We start from the raw sequence: 19,383 nt of genomic DNA, 5'->3' as shown, positions 1-19,383 counted from the left end.
TGAACACTCATTCCCAACTGGAAGGGCATAATCACCTGACCGACTCTTCCAGGATGCTTTAGTGCTAAACCTCCACTGGAGACAGCAGCAGCAACATTTCCTTCTTGGTCAACAACAACTGCACCAACTGTATCCAATGTTCCTGAGACGTTCTCCTGCAGGACACACAAACAGAAACAACTACTAAAAACAGTATATTAAAGTCAGATCATACTTCTCAGCAGTGTGCAAACTAACGTGCACAAAACCAAGTGACAGGCTGATCAACAGAACGGGTTTGCTATTCATGCAAATTGTACCATGCCTGCTGCTATCTTCCCAAAATGCTTTTTAGCCTCAGACAGGACCTGAAGAAAACTTCTCTGGAATCAAGAAGGTAATAAATAACTCAGGACTCATTCAATGCTTAGATTACCTGTCTTTACTCACAGAAGTTACAAAAATGCTGTTTTCTTAGTGGTGGGACCTTGTCCACCAAGAAATGATTCAGTAACTAATTTCAAAAGGCCTTCTCTGAAAGCTGGATGATACTTTCAGAGAATCTGGTTTTTAAAGCTATATATGATTAAAAATAATATTTAAAAAAATCCACTAAAGGCAGCTTACCCTGTAAAGAAAAATTCTGCTGTTTTCAGCAGGGTAATCAATAGACCTTGAGAAGAAATCTCCCCCAGGACATATTCTTTCTCCCAGACTTGTTGTCAGTTTAGCAATCTTCAGTTGCTTCCTAGTTGAAATCAATTGTCCTTCACTTCTTCTGGGTACTAGAAAAGCATTCCACTGCTTCTGAGGCAGATATGCTCCTCAGATTTGCAGGACTCTTTCAACATTCATTGCTGATGGAAGCTCTCTGCCTACTGTCTTGCAACCACTTCAGCTGTCTCACCTTGGATGTTTCCTTCTTTCCTCTCTCCCTTAATACACCATGTTCAGTCACTCTACAAGGAAAAGCAGCGTTCCCTTTCTGCCTAGGTTTGCCCTAGATCCCCCTCCTCTGCAGAGCCCAGTGCAAGGCACCCCGACTTCAAGCCCAGTCACACACTTCTGATGTGACACAGAAATGCCATATACATAAAATGAATAGACCAAACTGAAACACCATCCAGAAACACCTCAGAGATGAAAGCTGCTGTTGTACAAGCCTTCAGCTGATCAGTCTTTCACGTATAAAAACCTACTGCATTAAAAAAATCCTACATAAACTTACCCAAGCAAATAATTCCAAAGGAAATTAAGCTATTCATATAAATGCCTATTTTCTAGACTAGGCTCTGAAGGAAGAAAAAAATCCCCTACACCCAACTATTCAACTGAAAATTATCAAGTTCCCATTATCTGTTAAAATTTCCTTAGGCATAGAACATCACTTGTCAAGCAGAATTCTTAGGAGCCCCATGCTGATGATGTTCCAGCCACACAAATTAAGTGACAACACTTGAGTTAATATTGCACCAATCTTAGAAGGAAAAATACACAATGCAGCACCCACAGCATTTTTTATAGTTTTTTTCAAGCATATGGAACTCCTAAGCAGAATTGTCATCCCTGGCTTTTATCCAGAGTAAGAGTAAGTTTCTTCGCTCTACACCCAGATCTTCCTGGACAAGTCTACACTCAGAAGCTGGCACTAACTACATTCAACATTAAAACAAACAGATGGGTGGCCTAACAGTAAAGCAGAACAACTGCTTAGAAAAAGAGAGATGAAAAATCATACATCTAAGGTCTCAGTTGGCATTGGGAAGAAAAGTTGAAAAGCAGAGGAAGGTAAAAACTAGAATCAATGAAGGTAGGAGAAGGAAAGGCAAAAGGAATTTTGAGTACTGGTGCAAAGGAGATAAGAAAAGAGCAAGTTCCCTTCCAAGTTATAAAGACAGAAGAAACTTAAAGAACTCTTCCTTAACATCACATGGGCAAATGTATTTCAAACCTCCCAGGACTGTCAGTCACTACCTAATTCAGGTATTACCAACCCAGTTAGAACAATAATATTCAGTGGACTGAAAAGCTCTTCAGCAGCAGAGGATGCTGCCTACTGGAGGTGCAGACTCCCATCCTCAGAGCTTTTCAAGATCAGACTGGATAAGCTCTTCCTAAGATGAATTTTCATATGAACTCATGATTTCTATATAGAGAAGAACAACTAATATGATGCAGGTTTGTTCTGCCCCTTTTATCAAAGGAAATTACAGCCACAACAAAAAACTTCATTAACAGACAACTACGGATATGAAAATCAAGCCCATCAAAAGTTAGGAAACACCAGAATTAAGGCCACCTGTGCAATCTTAATTCATATTAAATCAAACACTTGGGACTCCTGTAATGAACAGAAACACATTTTAGAAGGATGAGGCTCAGTATGGGCCAGTATGTTTTCCATATCACCTCCCAGCAAAGAAAAAATGCTTGCAGCCTTCTATGCAGCATTGGTAAAACTGCTCAATCTGCCATCCATCTCCTGCTTTAGCTCTGACAGGCATAGAATATTTGCCTTCCATAGCTATATTGCCAGTTTCTTTCTTAAAACCATATTTTAATTAAAACCCCACAAGTATTTACAAGTATATGTCGCAGGGAAATTTTCTTCCTATAAAAGAAGATCTATTTCATATCAGTATTTGCTGTCAATTCAGTGGCACTTAGGAGTCTGGAGACCTTTTTTTAGGGGAAGCATTTGTTTTTAACCTCGTCCAAACAATCTGCTGCAGGGAATCTGTACCACTGAAGTGAAGGTACTCCATATTTTCCTTCTCAGTAATATAAGTTTGGGCTTTTTTTTTGTGATCAGAAAAAGAGTAACTGCTGGTGCCATAGCTATGCTTACTCAACAAACTGAAAACCAGTGAGGACCAGTCCTATTCCATATCCAGAGGGAAAAAGACATTGTCAGATCTCAACATTACTGACTTCACAGTTACAAGTGATACCATGAATCAATTGTGCATCACAGTACTAAAAGTCTTCCATGTATATGAACTGTACTGACAATGCTATGATTTCTGAACTAGTAAATGAAGAGCTCATCAGTTTAACAAAGGAACTTCCTGTACTTCTCCACACAAAAAGGCATTATATGCCTAAGGAGTTCTAGGAAGAATGCACCTGGTGAGAAGACTTCCAGAGTCACACATTTCACCTCTTCAAATCATACGAACATTGAAAAGTACAGCATCTCATCAAGCTGGTGCCAAGACAGTCAAAATAAATATATTAAATACATTAGGCTTTATGAATTGTAGTAAGTCCAAATTCTATATGGGTCCAACAGGTACTAAATGAGATCCAGTTTGCTTGCCCTTATCTTTTTATGTATTTGATTCATTAATTTAGCACCTTTGATTTAAAATCTGCAAGTTCCAGAGGAAATCTAATTATTACTTGGTGATAGCTGGTCAATTCCAAAGCTGACTTGAGTTAATTCAAACTAACACGTCACTTACAAAAGCCATTTGGGGATTTTAACAATGTAGTATTGCAACCCAAAAATAATCTATTATGTAGGTAAAGTTTCAAAGTTTACATAGATAATTATATGTTCCATATACATGGTTCATAATGTTTGTTAAAATTTACATAGAAACAACTGAAAGTCAGTGTGAAAAGTTAAGATCCCACATCATGGACCAAATACTCAAACTCAGCCAAGAACATCCACACAAAGCAGGAAGATGCTCATCTGCACAAATTTAGAGTTCTATCAAGTATTTTGGAAATCTCAACCTTCCTTCTCCTGCAGAAAAAAAATCCCATAAATAGTCAGCATTTTACCATGCCCTAAGGAAGGAATTAACAATTTAGGAGAACTCTACCCAGTACCCACTGAAAAACATCTACACACAGGGCCTTATTCCTCTCAAGATTATTCTGAAATTCTGTGAAAAGTAACTGCCATCAAATCTCACTTCTGAGTATCATAACTGACAAAATGCAAAATGAATCAGACTGATACAATTAACATCTATATGCTACTACCCAACCATCCTCACAAATAATTAGGATTTTCTATTTGATGATAATTAGATCAAACAGATACCGCTATAAACATGGTTTTTTACAGTATCCTGCTAGACAAAACGGAACAGGACAGCAGATAAATCTCCTAGTATGTCCCATGTTGGGCCTTTGAAGACCATGTGGGAACAGAGAGAAGCACAGCAGTGGATAGCATTAGCTAGAGAATCGTATATCAACAAATAATATATTTTAGTCTTCTAAAATCTCAGGCTGAAGGTGTTCTTGATGGAGCACTTCTGTTGATTACAGCACTATTTAACAAGGTGAGAAGGAATCTTTAAAATACTTTAATCACGAAAATGTTGCTTAAAAGAAACACTTCTAAATCCATCTAAGTCAAAGGTAAATGTCACTATTCTGTAAGCACTGGGATCAATTCACACATACCAAATTCTAGAAATGTTTTTTCTCTAGGGCAATTGACAGCATAGCATGAAGTGCTCTCAAAGCAATCTGATCTTGACACTTCTCTAAATATATTGTGGTTTTGTCTCAATACCATAGCTGAAGAATATGAAACTGCCAATTCCACATGCATCTTCATACTTCAGTACACAGGTTAAATAGATTAAAAACTAAATCAGTTTTATTAAATCTCAAACTAAATTATGTGTCTTACGGAGTTAAATCACTAGCCTATAAAAAACTAACCTATAAAAATTAACCTATTAAAAATGCATGTGCACTGGAAATTCTTAGCACCACTTATTCAATTCAAGGAGAGGACAACTCTTCATACAAGTAACTTCAGCATAGTCGTAAATAATGTTTGTAATAGCAGAAGAGAAATTAAAACTAGGTCTTTTACCAAACCCCACTAAGCTATTTTCACTGACAATCTCCTCTTGTAAAAGTCAGGTTAACAGTAGGAAGACAAACATTTACTTTCTGATGTTCACTGGTACTTGAGGTGCAAATTTCAGAATGGCACCTGGCTGAATTAACACATCATAACCAGTCTCCCTATAAATATGTCTAGTTAATTCACACAAACAAAAATAAGTCCTTAATTATATAAGTCAATATATAAGTCACTATAGCTTCAAAAAGCCTCCATTTTCAAAATTTTTCAAAATCACTTCCAAAATTTGGCGATGTTTTTAAAGGATCTTCCTGTGTGCAATCACATAACCCTCTACAAATCCCATACTGGATAAACAAAGAAAAATAAAAGAAAGAAAATTCAATTTACTTGGGAAATAGAAGTCCTTTATTAAGGTACACTGCCTGGTTTGTCCCTACAATTTTTATGACATTTAAACAGTCTCTCATTCTTTCTGATCTTGGAATAATTTTTTTATTCAAAAGTCATTTTTAAAACTGTGTATTTATTTTAAACTGGTGAAATTTATCAGCAGCTAAAAATACCACATCATTTCAGCCTTTTTATGGCCCCCAACACCTATCTCTTCACACAGACCTTTTAGTTATGATTTTATGCAACTTCAGCTTTGTTAACATGCTTTCCACCTTGTTCTTCTCCCAAATTCTACAATTTCATAGACAAAAAAGGGACTAGAATTTAAAACAACGGGCACATAACCTAAGCTGCAGCATAGGCTTGAAGAAGGTTAGTCAAACTAGACAATAAAAAGCTATCAACACCTGCTGAAAGGGACAGCTCTGCAGCTCCAGAGAAGCACAGCAAATAATAAAATGAAATTATTATTTATCAATTAAAGTCTAACTTTGACAAGGAGATGAACCTTAAATTATTCAAATATTTAAATAGTTTTTAAACAATTCTTTTTAAACCTTTTATGAGACTTCTGCTTTGATAGGTTTTGGGAGGATACATATGTGCCTTGTGCATGCTAAATGACACTTTTCTATTAGCTTAGATAGAACTATTGTAAGGTTTTGGGTTTTAGAATTTGCTCTTCTGCAATTTTATTTTTCAATTCTATTTCATTTTGAAAAACCAAACTTCCTGTAAGGCTAGACTCTGTGGGTAGCACAAGGAGCCCATGCCGTTAGCATGGCTTGGTTTCCAACCCCCCCTCCATGGACAGGATGCTCCCAGAAAGCTGACAGAACCAGTGTGTGATGTGACTGGACTACTTACCGGGGAGCGGAGCTCTATTTGATCACCTCCTTTACCTACCACCACTGGCCTTTGGGGGTCTCCCACAAGTGCTGCACATGACTCTGGAGCCCTTGAAATTTCAAATTGCAGGTCGGTAAGCTCATGCATTGGCATAAGTTTCAAGCATTGACTTGCCCCTTATTACATGAAGGTCAATCCTGTCCAAAGACCCCTCCTCCCTCTGTTACATTTTAACACCATGAGTTGCACAAGGCGGGATGGGAAGTCCTGTAAATTGGAAAAGCTTCAAAACTAAAAACTAACTTCTCCCCCCACCTCTATCCTTGCTTTCTTTACAGGACTTCTCCTTGAAAACAGAATAATTAGCACTCTGCTAGGGAAGACTTCTTATCTAAGAACACAGAAGAAAAATGCCTAATTTAACACTGGTTTGCATTTGCACAGACAACCGAGAATAAACTTTTTTTGCCAATTTTCTGGGATTTATACGTTATTTACATCAACATATGCAACTGCATAAGGCAGTGGTCAGTCAGCTTAGTTAGCAGAGGGAAATGGCCAATCCTAAAGCCCACAGGCCCCAAATAAAGCGTAGGCATTCAACTTTATGAGCTACACTTTGATATTCAATAGTAAACAAATACTGTGGTCAACATTCTCAAATGGTAAGAAATTCCCTCAAGTCAGACTAAGAGTGAGGGGAACAGAGGGAATGCTAATAGTTTTTTAGTACAAGTAATATGGGCCAGGTCAATGCTAGATGCATGCACAGATGCACATGTTTACCTACCTGATATTTCAAATTTCACCAATTCCAGCTCCATAATGCAGTGCGCTCAGGAAACATTAAAAAGTGGGAAACAGTGACAGAGATCCCAAGCTGAAGAAAATGTTTCAGTAAATAATTATCTGTTTGTGTTTACATTTGTCATGTTTCTAGTTCAAAATGAGCAAAATACTTTTCATAGCACAAACAAGACACAAAATGACATTTTGGTTTTCAAAGAGCAAGGCAGAAAGTTTGAATTTCACTAAGTTATCATTATCTCATCTAAACATTAGGATGCTCAAGGAGAAATGGATTCCAATGCCACGTTAGTCTCATCATATATGACATGAAATTTATTAGCAATCAGGTGAAAGTTTAGGATGATACAACAAAATTTTCAACAAGAACTAACCTTTTCATTTGATTGTCTTCTTTTCTTTAGTTGAATGAGATCTGTTTCCACCTTTTCAGCCAACTCCAGCTTCCTCTTGTTCCTCTTAAAAGCTGCTAAACTAAACCCTATGAAAATAGTTTAAAAGTATTTAACTTAGTAAAATTCACTTAATTTAAACAAATATTGATAAGCTGGCATTTCGGAGGTCTCACCCCCCACATTTTTACTGATGCAAAAAGCATCAATAAAAAAAGCCAACAACTATTTACATTTCAGTACAAGATGTTTACATCTTTTCTTAAGTGCAAAGTTCTACAACAGTGATGGGCAAAGTATCTAGTAGAAACAAGTTGCTGAACACACATGGAAGCTATGCTGGTCTAAATGTCTCTCTGGTTGCAAAGAAGCAGCACTGCACAGAAGAGAACAGAAAAGTGGCTTGTGTTACAATTACTGGGTTTGACTGCTGACAAGTAAATAGGTACCATGTGAGCTCCTTCTGATATCCGTAAAATTAGGCTACTATTTTATTACCTCAATTGCATGTCTGGATGTTTACCCCTATATTTAAAGCCACACAATAGTCTAGCAATATTTTTATGTTCCATAATCCAACACAGTCTAAAGACCACCTAGGTCTTGAGAAGACAAACATGCATTTTCCACATCTAAGTCCCACATTCAGAAGGGAAGTGTTCTCTAAAGTGGAGGGGAAAAAAAATTGTTATGCTTAAGAGACCAAAATGACACGTTCCCATTATAGAAGTTTCAGTCCATTAAAAAATTGCAGATATTGACATATTTAGTTTAAATTAGTTTTGACTTAATATTGCCCACAGATTTTCCCAACATCCTCTTTGAAATGTAGAGAAAGGAGTTGGGGGGAGGACGACACACAGACTTATTTTGCCACTGAGTCATGCAGAATCAGGCTCTCAGGAGACATATACAGGTAAGTCACAAACTCAATGGAAGTTAAAAACCATAGGTTCCCTATTTAATCTATAACCCTAAAAAAAAAAGTCATTTTAAATGAAATTCTGAATATAGCTACACAGCTATTATTCAGAAAGCTGGAACAGCTGCAAGAACAGTCTATGAACAAAATCAATATTGCAGAGCCAGCAGAACACACAGCTTTCATTTACAATTCTCATGAAGTACACAGACACTGAGCATTTTACTTCTTTCAAAGTTACCCATGCAGGTGCCAAAATCACCTACTGAACTCTCCTTTAAACCTGTTTTTAAGTACATTAAACTGGACCTTAAAGTACCACATTTATTCATGCATCTAAACTAAAAGTAATGAGAAAGCTGGCATTTTTCTCTTAAAACCCAATGAATACCAGTTTTTTAAAACTGTAAACAGATATTAATTTGCCATCACCAAGAAAAGAACTCTTTCTACCTTACAGATCTGATTAATGCAGCTACTTTGGATAACACATTTCTATGTTTGAAATATGGTCCTCCAAGGGGTAAAAAATAACCAAATACTTGATAAGAGGGAGGAGGAAAAGAATCATTTTAGTGGGGGTGGGGAAGAAAAAACAGAAAAAACCTCACACATATCATGAATTTGTTAAACAGTAACAGCCACAGTATAAAGCAAGCCAGCACATTGTTTTCAACAGGAGAACTTGTAAGTTGACAAAACTACAAAAAATACAGCAAATACCTATGGGCAGAGCCACAGTATGGGTGAGCAAGAATGGTGCCCAGACTTGGTACTCAGGAGAAGTAGGTATTACACAGGGACAAATATGCCTAAGCCTGGTACCTACTGCTGCCATTCCCTCTCACCAATTCAGAACAAACCCTGTGTACCTAGAGAAGCCAGACAAAAGCAAGACCGGAGGGAGCCCATATGTGAAAACCTGAACACAAGAAGTTTTCTTTGCACCCCAGAATCCAGTGCTAGTGGTGTCCTAAAACCTTCTGCAGTATTTGCACGCTCACAGTGATCCCATCAAAACTAGAGGTCACACGGGCTAGTCCCAGACTGCCCTGCCAGCTACACAGGGTGCTGCTCTGTGGCTCCTCAGCATCACCACTCCAGCTACACCTTCCTTGCCACTTATCCTGCCATCTTGCCTGCAACAGATGAAGTTCTCTCAGCTTAAGAGAGATGTTCCATTCACTTAAATCTAGCTAAGCGATTAAAAAATTTTCAGACTTCATCTTGTGCTTTAAGATTCTGTTTGCCTTTTCAAAATAAGAAGAAAACTGGAAGATTTGCTTTGATAGACCTAATGGTTAACAGTACCTTCTTATCTGCATTGCTATTTCAAATTGGTATCACAAATCTAGGAAATACAGGGCAGAAAACAAGTCATTACTGACAAAGAAGTATACATTTGACTAGGCAACAAGAAATACTACGTATGGAGTTAGGCTAGAAACATACCACCTTGTCATGTTTACAGAATGGATGACTCTACTATGGACAGCAATAATTTTGGCTAACAAAAAGTCTGCCTACTCCTCAGGCATCAGAAATATTTTCAATTCTTGGGTACCCCAACTGCCCTTCACCTGCATGTTGGGGTAAAGGCTCATCATGCACTTCCATTCCATTGCTTTTCCTACTTTGCTAGTCTCATACAGAGAAGTGGTGTGGTGCATCAGGGACTCCTGCTGGCTGATCAGACGTCCAGAGCCCCAGGAGCTGCCATGACACACGGGTTTTTTTGTGTATTTTAAGCTAAGTCAGACAAAAAGTGAAGAAAGTTTTCTAGTAACATAGAATGAAGTAAGTTGGAAGGGATCTTAGGAGGTGATGCAGACTAACCTCCTAGGAAAGCAAGTCCAATTCAAAAGGGCTGAGTAAGACCTTGCCAAATTTTAATACCTTCAAAGATGGAGACCTTACAATTCCTCTGGGCCCCTGTTCCAGTATTTGATAAATGAGTTCTTTTTCAGAGGTGGAGTAGAGTTCATTTTTTTAATATCAAGCCTCCCTTCCCATAGTCACTTGTACAGATTAACATATTAATTCAAGCACTCAAGTTTTATTCCATCTAGCATGAAATGTCACACCTTTCCATACTGTGAGGAAGAAAGTCTGTTCAGACTTCTCCTAGAGTGGAGAATCTTGCTCTCAGGCTACATTCAACCTCGGAATAGTTATTAGGATTTAACTTTCATCTGAAAGTTGAAAACTTTTTGTTTTAGCAAGGACTGATGAAAAATTGCCTTTCGTTATTTACAGAAAATAATTATTATCAGAGATCAGCAACACCTCTTAGCAGGGTAAAACAGCTAATAGCTCCAAATTGACCAAAGACTTGTGAAATAAAGGATTAATCTGTAAAACAAAACTTGGCAATTTCTCTTTTTCCCTCTGGCACTGATTTATGCTCATCTTCAGATGATCAGTTAAAAAAAAAGTCTTCAGTCATAAATTTGATATTTTTCCTCCAAAGAATAAGGGAATAAAGACCAATAGAATTGGTTCATTATTCCTGCCTTTCACATGTTCTACCTACATAAAACCACTATAAATGCCATTAAATTGGCTACTACTCTGGTTGTTTTGTCTTGCTCTACTAGTGACAAAACTAACTAGAAAACAAAAACAAGCTCCACACTAAGGAAATAAAAGATTAAATTAATATTTTCTGAAACCGTCCTGTAAGTTTGGTTGTTGACAAAGGATAAACTATGGGGTTTTGTGTTCAATAAAATATTTTATGAACAACAACAACAAAAAATTCCAAGATTCAAATGCACTTGGTTAATGATGCATACATAAGAAGGAAAAATAACCCTCTGAAAACTTTGAAAATAAGCACTATACACAAAAGGAAAATGCCTGCACAGTTTAAATCAATAATTAACATGAAATCTAAAACAAAACCTCAACTTTGTGGTGCAACGATGCTAAGAAATTTCGTGTGTCCTAAATGACAGTAAAAAAACCACTCTCACCTTCTCCAACAAAACAACACATTCCAAGCTTGTGAAGAGGAAAAGGACGCAATACAGTGTTGAAGACAGGCATGTTTTCCTAAAACAAATGCAATATTAACTCTATCAGCCTGATGTTGCCTGGGCCAAGGAAAAAGGGAGCAAGAGAGGTAGAGCTTATTGGCTTGGGAGGGGAAGAAACTAGAAAAAGAGAGGTAAAGGAATAGATGGCATTTTATTTGAAAAATTCTTGGATCATAGCCCAGAGTTACTGTTGTTGGAATCTATAGAAAGGTATTTAGTACAGAATCCTTTGATTTTGCTCAAGAATTTAAAAGTTTAGATGAAAAACAAATATGTGCTTTCATACAAAAGTCTCTGACAGTGACTACCCTACACAGGTATAGTGTGTACGTTCAAACTCCTTCTTCAATGAATTGTGTCTCAGAAGCCAGAGTACAACCAGTCCTGCTGTTTTGCTTTCTCATTTATGGACACACTGCCATGAACAAAACTACTTCAGAGCTGCTGGGAGAGGAAGGAAAAAAAGAACAAAAAGCCCACAGCTTTACCAAATGATTGTCTGTTAGCGTTTAAATGCCATGCTCAGGCCTCAGCCAGATTGAAGACATGCAATGGCTGCCAACAGAAGCGTATCAAAACTAGATGATTAGTAAAAGCTCAGGACTTCAGTCTCACATTTACATTATTTGTGACATGTCCTTGCAAAGAATAAATCTCCAAAAACCTGGAAACATCTTTCCAGCTCTCCACATTCTCCCTTCAGCTCTGCAAGGTACCAACAAGAGCTACCCACATGCACTCTGTACTGAAATGCAGTGTGTTTTGGGTCTAGCTGTGGAAGCACTGGGTGGAATATCTGGTGATGGCTGAGCTGTAGAAGTTGAGACAAGAGCAGGGGTTTGCTGTGGAGGAGGATCAATGGCTGAGCACAGAACAGGTGGAAGTAGCTCCTGCTCACCACCACTCGCCTGCATGACAGGTTGGTATTTGTGGATGTGGTGTCTGAATGTGTGCTTGATAATATGATGTATTGTCTATAAATGCAGAAGAAAAATCTCACAGGCACAACTTGCCCCCAGTTCAGACTCCTACAGATTTTACCATTTTCAAAAGGTTCCAGTGTTACTGAGTAGCCTGATAAGAAAGGACCACAAGATGTTCACTGCATAATTCATTAGCACAAGATCCATCTCCTGCATTATGCTGGCAAGACAATAAATACAGCTTTCATACCAGCTTTTTACACTCCTTTCTCATCTCTTTCTGTTAAGTGATGACGACAACTTTCAGCAGGCAGATTAGTGGAAGGAAAAAGAGATCACAGGTCTCTGAGTCAGTTCAGAGATGTCACCTGTGTGCCACTTGTTTGCCATAGAACTTCCACATCATTTACTCATCTTGTGAACTATTGGCACTCTGGCAGTCTGATCATTACCCTAACTCCTTTTATCATTCTACTATGTACAACTTAAAATTAAACCACAAATCTTGAGTGCTATTACATAATGATAAAGTGACTAAGTAAATGAAAGACATCTGTATTCCCCATGCTGAATAGCTCTTCAGAACTTCCTCTTAGTCACCTTTCACAGCCCATTAGAAATGATTCAGAGAAAAGAAAAATTATTAGAGAAAAAAAACCCAGAATTGTCCTATTCATGAAGTCCTCAAAACTGCTGAATTGTACATACAGAACAAAATGCAAGAGTAAGGGTTTTTTTTTTCCTTTTAAATAATGGTAAAACTGTTACATGTTTACTTGTTAATTCTACACCTCTGTGTACTTTAAATAGGCCTATAGCTGACAGCCTTTTTATTATAATACACTAACATTTCTTGCCCAAAGTTAATGCAAAATGTTTTTAGTAAAGTCTGTGTTTTCTTAAAATTCCCATGCTTTCATAAGCCACATCCATTCCCTTGTATAGTTTTTTTAGGCTACTTTGAAAATTCAGGAAAGTACTATTTAAGTTTTCAAACAGAAGTAACAAATACAAATTTCTATACCACTCAATCACAAATCAAGTTCAGGACAATACTCAAACCTTATTTACAGTGGTGGAACAGCAAGCTGGGAACACAAACAAAAACTCCAATGTTTTTACTACAGGCATAACACATTATTATGCAATAAACCTTATGCAACCTGTGACTGTTCAGCAATCCTTGTCTAAAAACAAGCTGTAAATTGAAAAGACTAAAAGTCTAAGGATATTTTTTAATCCTTGAAGTACAGATGGAGCTCTGACCAATCATACAGCACCCCCTGGCAGACATTTCTTATAGTCAACTGAAAGAACCAGAAAGGAGAACTTTCTGCATTTTATCTTTCTATTCTGTATTACAAGAGAATGCAATTATTGGATAGAAGCAAATTTAAAAGGAATATACTAATAAATTAGTTAACCCACATGAATTAAAATGATCCAGTGAAGAATTCTCTTGAGCAGCTGCTAAAATAATTGGCACAAATCAGAACAGACAGATGAAAATAAATTTCATTTCAACAAAGCTATTCTAACTGACAAATTAACACCACTTATGCTTGCACTGGGACTGAACACTACTAGTGCTACTTCCCATCTCACCACACTTTGATGGAGACAGCACCATGAATGTGAAAAAAGACACACTTAGCACCAAAAACATCTTAAACAATAACCTATCTTTCTCAGAGCACTTCTGTACAGGTCTGTTCTTCACAACAACTCAGGGTAAACTCTTGCTGGACATACAATTTCTTACCACTTCCTGGAAGAAACCATTTCTGCATCAAGCAGCCTTTTCTGCTCCTTGGAAGACTTTCATTTAAAGCCCCTTCTGGGTACTCCAGTCCAGCTCTTTTCCTGGCTATCTCAGACTTACTTACAGCCATTCTAGTGGTTGCACTTGGCTGCTCAGGTTTCAGAATTGCAAGTGAACCTACAAAATTATGGTCAATTTCAGGGAGAATTTATATCATATCTGGCCTTTTTTTGGTTTTCCTCCTTCACTTCTCTCTTTTTTTATTGCCAGTGAAACACATGCATTTACCACAGCGCATTTACTTAGCATATTATGGGACAGATGTGGCCACTTCCACTGTTAGAAGACAAGCTTCTTCTATGTGAAAGATACCTCTTAGCTTCTTAAACCCAGGTATGTATTCAGATTAACCAAGCTTCCTAATCAAATCCCCAAAGCCCTTGCGTTTCTCTTCGGATCTATTTCATTCTCACCCTAAAAACAAAGAAACAAAACACTGCCCTGAGCCACTGACTGTACCTCAGAGCACAGTTCCAGGAATATGGCAAATGTTTTCCTTAATGCAATAACAGTGAAGGGGAGGAGACAACTGAGGGTAGGGTGAGGTCTGGAGGAGAGGCAGGGTAGGTAGGCAATACTCGTGGAGAGGGAGGCATATGGTACAGGACAACCTGCATGACACTTAGCTAGAAAAGACTCCCTCTTTAAATCAGCCCAACAGCCAGAAGAGAAAAGCAAATATCCTTGTGTACACAAAATCAGTTGAAAACCAGAAAACACAGCAGAAGTAAATACATATCTCACTATAAGTGGAATGCCAAATCAACCTATAGTGGCACCTACTCTGTTCAGCAACACAATTTGATTTTACTGATGACACTAAGTTATACAAGGTAGTAGGAGAACTTGAGCAAAGGATTCTGAGTAGTAACCTGACAATAAAAAGAGCAGAATTTATTCAGCAAGTCACAGAATAATAAGAGGTAGTTCTTCACACAATCCACACCTACACACTGAAGGTTTTTGCAGATGACAGAAATAAATATGGGCTTAAGAGGAAACAATTTCAATGCAGAAAATGCCACTGATTACCTCCATGTATGAGGAACCAGTCATGACTCAGTAATGTAGTCTGGGATAGGAAATGGAATAGGGAGAGGGAAATATCTATCTGCCCTGCTCTTACACTCTTCCTTAACCATCATTTGTGGCTACTCTTGGATTCCAGTTATCAAGCTATGTGAATCTACCACAGCTGCTTTTGTTCTTATGTAAAGTACTAAAGTACTTACAGTCATTTCCACATTGTTAACAGTTAGAGGTACAAGCTTTCTGCTTTTCCCTTTGAAGATTTAGCATAGTGAGCCACTACAAGATGTTGTCTTAGACCACATTATCTTTGTCAATTCAACTATTTTGCATCTACTACAGGCTGAATAGAAACAATCCAGATAAAAGTGGTTTGGCTATTACTAGTGAGAGCACAGATACTGATAGTTGAAGCTGTACCTCAAATTCACATTGTCTATTTAGAGTAAACTATACTTTTAACATTGATAAGAAGTTGCACAGTACAGTAAGTAGTATTTCTAAATTGTAATTACACTCTTAACACTTGGATCTCACTTTCACAGCAGTCCTAGCACAAGGTAACAAAGCTCCAGCCTAAGCTAGTACGGGCTTTAGTACTGGCAGGAATTAAGCTCTAGTATGGACAGGAATTAATAAATTCAGCTTTCTTGCAGACTGTGGGCAGTACAGGCAGATCACATTTCAGGTTTTTTTTTTAAGAACACCCACTCACTAGACTGGAAAGCCACCAGGTTTCTACAAACGGTAGAAATCCCATTTCCTCACACACTTGGCAAACTGAAGAAGACAAAGCAGGTGAGCCGTGACATAACCTTCATGTAGTTCAGCAAGGAACATGGCTTACAACATCGGCTCAGTCTGGTGCTCTGATACTCTGATAGTTCTGAGAGAATTATGGACTGTGACCACAAAGCTGATCGTGCAACTTTCTGTGTAACTGATCAGACAGAGAGCTCCATCCGTGCAAAACCAAGCACAGAACCCCACAGCCCTACAGCATGGCTAACACTACTCGTGCCATCTCAGGTCTGGGAAAAAAAGAGACAGAATAATGTGACTTCAAGAATAAATTTCCATGTGCAGCTCAGAGAAGCCAAAACAGATGCACCTAGTTCTCCCTGCTAATACTCATTGCAAGTACACGTTTAAGGTTCAGGCAGTTTTCTGGGGTTGAGTTTTTTTTTTTTTTGTTATTGAGTTACTAAACGTATTTTCCTGAGGATTAGCAATTCTTTCATTCTTCATGTTACAGAGTTATTCAACAGTCACATAATTTCAAGTTAATTTACCCCCAATACTCCATGCAGGCTCTACTATAGCAATTTTAGCAGGAATAACAAAAGTATCCTGGTTTCTTAAGTTTGTTACACTACTTAGCACAACAGCTCACTTAGATGAGATCCTCTGGGGCTGCTTGGAACCAGCATTCTCCTCAAGTGTAATCTCAAACACCTCTAACTTTCCCTCCCCTAGTAACACTGAAATAAACAGTTTTGGCTTTCCTACATGTCACCTGTGAGTCAGTTTCTAGCCTCTTTTCAGCTGTAACAATCCCAAGTTGTCACACACCGTGTTCATAGTCTATGCCTTGGAAGACTAGCTTTGCTAAGGACTGCTATGAAAATCAACACAGCATTATTTTCTATAACTAATTTTTTTTTTGTTTGCTCTTTATTGCTCTCTGGTTTTATTTTGTTTTAAAAGAAAAATCAGATTTATTACCACTAATAATTATTCTGCAAAATTAAATGCACTAAAACTTTAAGGAAATGACAGTTTTTCAGTTGCTCAGGCAATCCTTTCCTAGATGCCTTTTAAAATGGCTAAGAAAGCAACCTTTACATAAGCTAATATTGTTTTCCTACATATCCACTTTAGGCACTTAAATAGCAGACACCACCATCCCATTTTTTTTCTAAGGAAACTAAAGCAGAACTGTAAATCCAGTTAGACATGGACTAGCATTTCTGCTAAGGTCAAGTAACAGAATTAGAGAACATCTGTGAAGAATTTTAAGCACTTTGCTGAGTTTTACAATGAATATCTGATTGTATCTCAGTCTCTGCCACTGGGGTTTTTTTCCCTGCACATCCTTCAATTACTCTAATCTGAAATCATTCTTCCAGAATAACATTCCCATAGTCTACAACATTCAAGTCTTAACAGCCACAGCCTGCTTCACAGCATCAGTTCATTCCTAGAGCAGCTCCATCCTCTGCAATGGCTCACAGATCTAATCACATAGGTGTGTATTACAGTGTGTACAAACCTGGGTGAAAGCAGGGGCTGTGGGAAGCAAAGGGGGGTTGGCAAATTCACTACTGATATTTTTTTCCGTTGTCATGGCAACAGCAAATGACATTCTGTATTGGTGTTACAATGGGAGTAAGTCCACAATCCTGGTAGTGGTTTTGCTAAACAGAAGTATGTTGAACGTACTGAGGAGACAAAAAGAAATCACTGGTGTTCTGGAGTAGGTTTGTGAAAATATATTGGCTGGGATTATTCCTCTGATCTTTCTCCAATGTAAATTCATAGTCTGGGTAAGATAAACCAAACTAGCAGTGGTCATCCTTATTTTTAAGCCATAACATGTATATTTGCTCTGAGCAGGGTACGTTTTAGCCAGTAAGATATCATCTGGCAACTAACAGCACAATCTCTGTCACAACAGAAGCACACTGGTACTAGAAACAATGGAAACTTTTGCACATGCAAGTGGAATTAGTCAAAATTCCTTCTGGAATATCTCCTACACACAAGTAGCAACTACTTTCTTACAAATAAACAAAACCCAAACAAAAACCCACAAGACACAAAAGGCCAAACCTTTAAGTGTTTTTACTCCATCTAGGGTCACAGAAATCAAAGCATTCTCCTTAACCGAGCCCAAAAGCTTTTCTGCAAATGCTGTTTTGGACAGCAAATGGATAGGGCAAAAGTTTCAGTCATGTGGAACTAGGAATCAAAAGGGTCTGTTCAAAATGAAATGTTGTCATGAGTATGTATGAAAATAGGCACAATGAAGTAAAATGCTGCTGCTGTTTCAGAGGTTACATTTAAGTATTGAGTATTAGCAACTTTGAATGGCAATTTCTGGACATTTATCTACATTTAGACCTAGACCAAATAAAAGCCTTAATGGGAGGGCTGGGTTTCAGTCTCTAGATAAGGGACTACTCCTGTATTTTATGCAGTAACACTGTTTAGTGTAAAATAAAGAAACATGGTGTAATCTTTTGTGTTCTCCTTCTTTAGGTAATGCTCTCCAATTTCTTTCCTTCATAACTTCAACAGGGAGTGTAGGGCACATTCTTGCCTATAGCAAACTACAGACTAGTAGGAACAGCACTTTCCAAAAGAGAGAGGGACTGCAGAAGAGGAGGAAGAGGACCCACAACCTCCTTCCTCATGGGTAAGTGCACTCATTGTTAGCCTCATTTATAGATACCATTTCAATATAAAATCATCATTTATTTTAAGAAAACAAGTTCTTGCAAGAGACCTCACTACTGCCACTATACAGTATAATCCAAGTCCATTTTCTGGGTCAGGTTATTCCACTGTATCAGACAAAGCAAAGCCTACCTAGGCTAACAAAAAAAAAAAGGGGAGGTGGAATTAATTTGACAGTCTTTTTAGGTCAGAGCAGCTCTGGACAAAGACTCAGACATGGGTGTAACTGAAGAATTTGAGAGTCAAACTGGCACCTGCTGAATTTAGATACATGGCTAGCTGGTGATTTTAGGATTAAAGATGGATCACAAATGGAGACTTGCAGGACTGAGTTGTTAAAGAGCCTATGTTTATGTAAAAGAAGTCCTTCACTGGATTTAATCCTAGAATCACAAATTCACTTGAATTAGATGTTGCTAAAAGTTTATATTTTTTTCTATTTAGATACTTAACAGAAAATTAGTAAATTTAAACCATCCTTATATACCATAACACCATAAACTAGTCAAGTGTTAAGAACAGTGATGTACACCTCAGGATATGAGGCATCATTTAAAATGACTCTGTCCTGTTCTTCCTACTGACACCACCAGTTTACTCACTTGTAGCCATGATACCTGGAGGACATGCTGGTATCCCGTGATCAACTGCCCATCTGTAAGCTCCTTCACCAACTAAAAAGCTAGGAGACACAGAAGAGGGAGTTTAAACAAAACCATACAAAAAAATCCCCCTTTTCTTGCAAATTATTTTTTTTTCTACTTGGTTTGGTCGTTTTAAAATTGTAAGCTGTCTACATTTCACAGAACTGTCAGCTAAAATCACATTTGTCAACTACATGTAGTTTCATTAAAAGATAATGCAGCTCTGACATTAAGTTTAGTATTGGACAGAAACGAGTGCTATTAAATTTGAAATTAATCCCCA

General features: G+C 37.8%; 1 protein-coding gene across 1 annotated transcript in view; it reads right to left on the bottom strand.

Annotated features, from left to right (window-relative positions):
• LOC103776400 (threonine aspartase 1-like) overlaps positions 1-19,139 on the bottom strand; it is a 62,414-nt gene extending 43,275 nt beyond the window's left edge. The window contains 5 exon segments of the mRNA XM_008943911.1: positions 36-155; positions 6,083-6,118; positions 6,120-6,173; positions 7,246-7,352; positions 19,074-19,139. Of these exon segments, the coding sequence (XP_008942159.1) occupies positions 36-155; positions 6,083-6,118; positions 6,120-6,161 (198 nt within the window). The 5' untranslated portion in view covers positions 6,162-6,173; positions 7,246-7,352; positions 19,074-19,139.
• Between the last annotated feature and the right edge of the window lie 244 nt (positions 19,140-19,383).

Source organism: Merops nubicus, unplaced genomic scaffold (assembly GCF_000691845.1).
Source record: "Merops nubicus isolate BGI_N331 unplaced genomic scaffold, ASM69184v1 scaffold16537, whole genome shotgun sequence".
NCBI classification, from domain to species: Eukaryota; Metazoa; Chordata; class Aves; order Coraciiformes; family Meropidae; genus Merops; species Merops nubicus.
The sequence above is the reverse complement of the archived record's forward strand: the minus strand, read 5'-3'. Positions and strand labels throughout refer to the sequence as shown.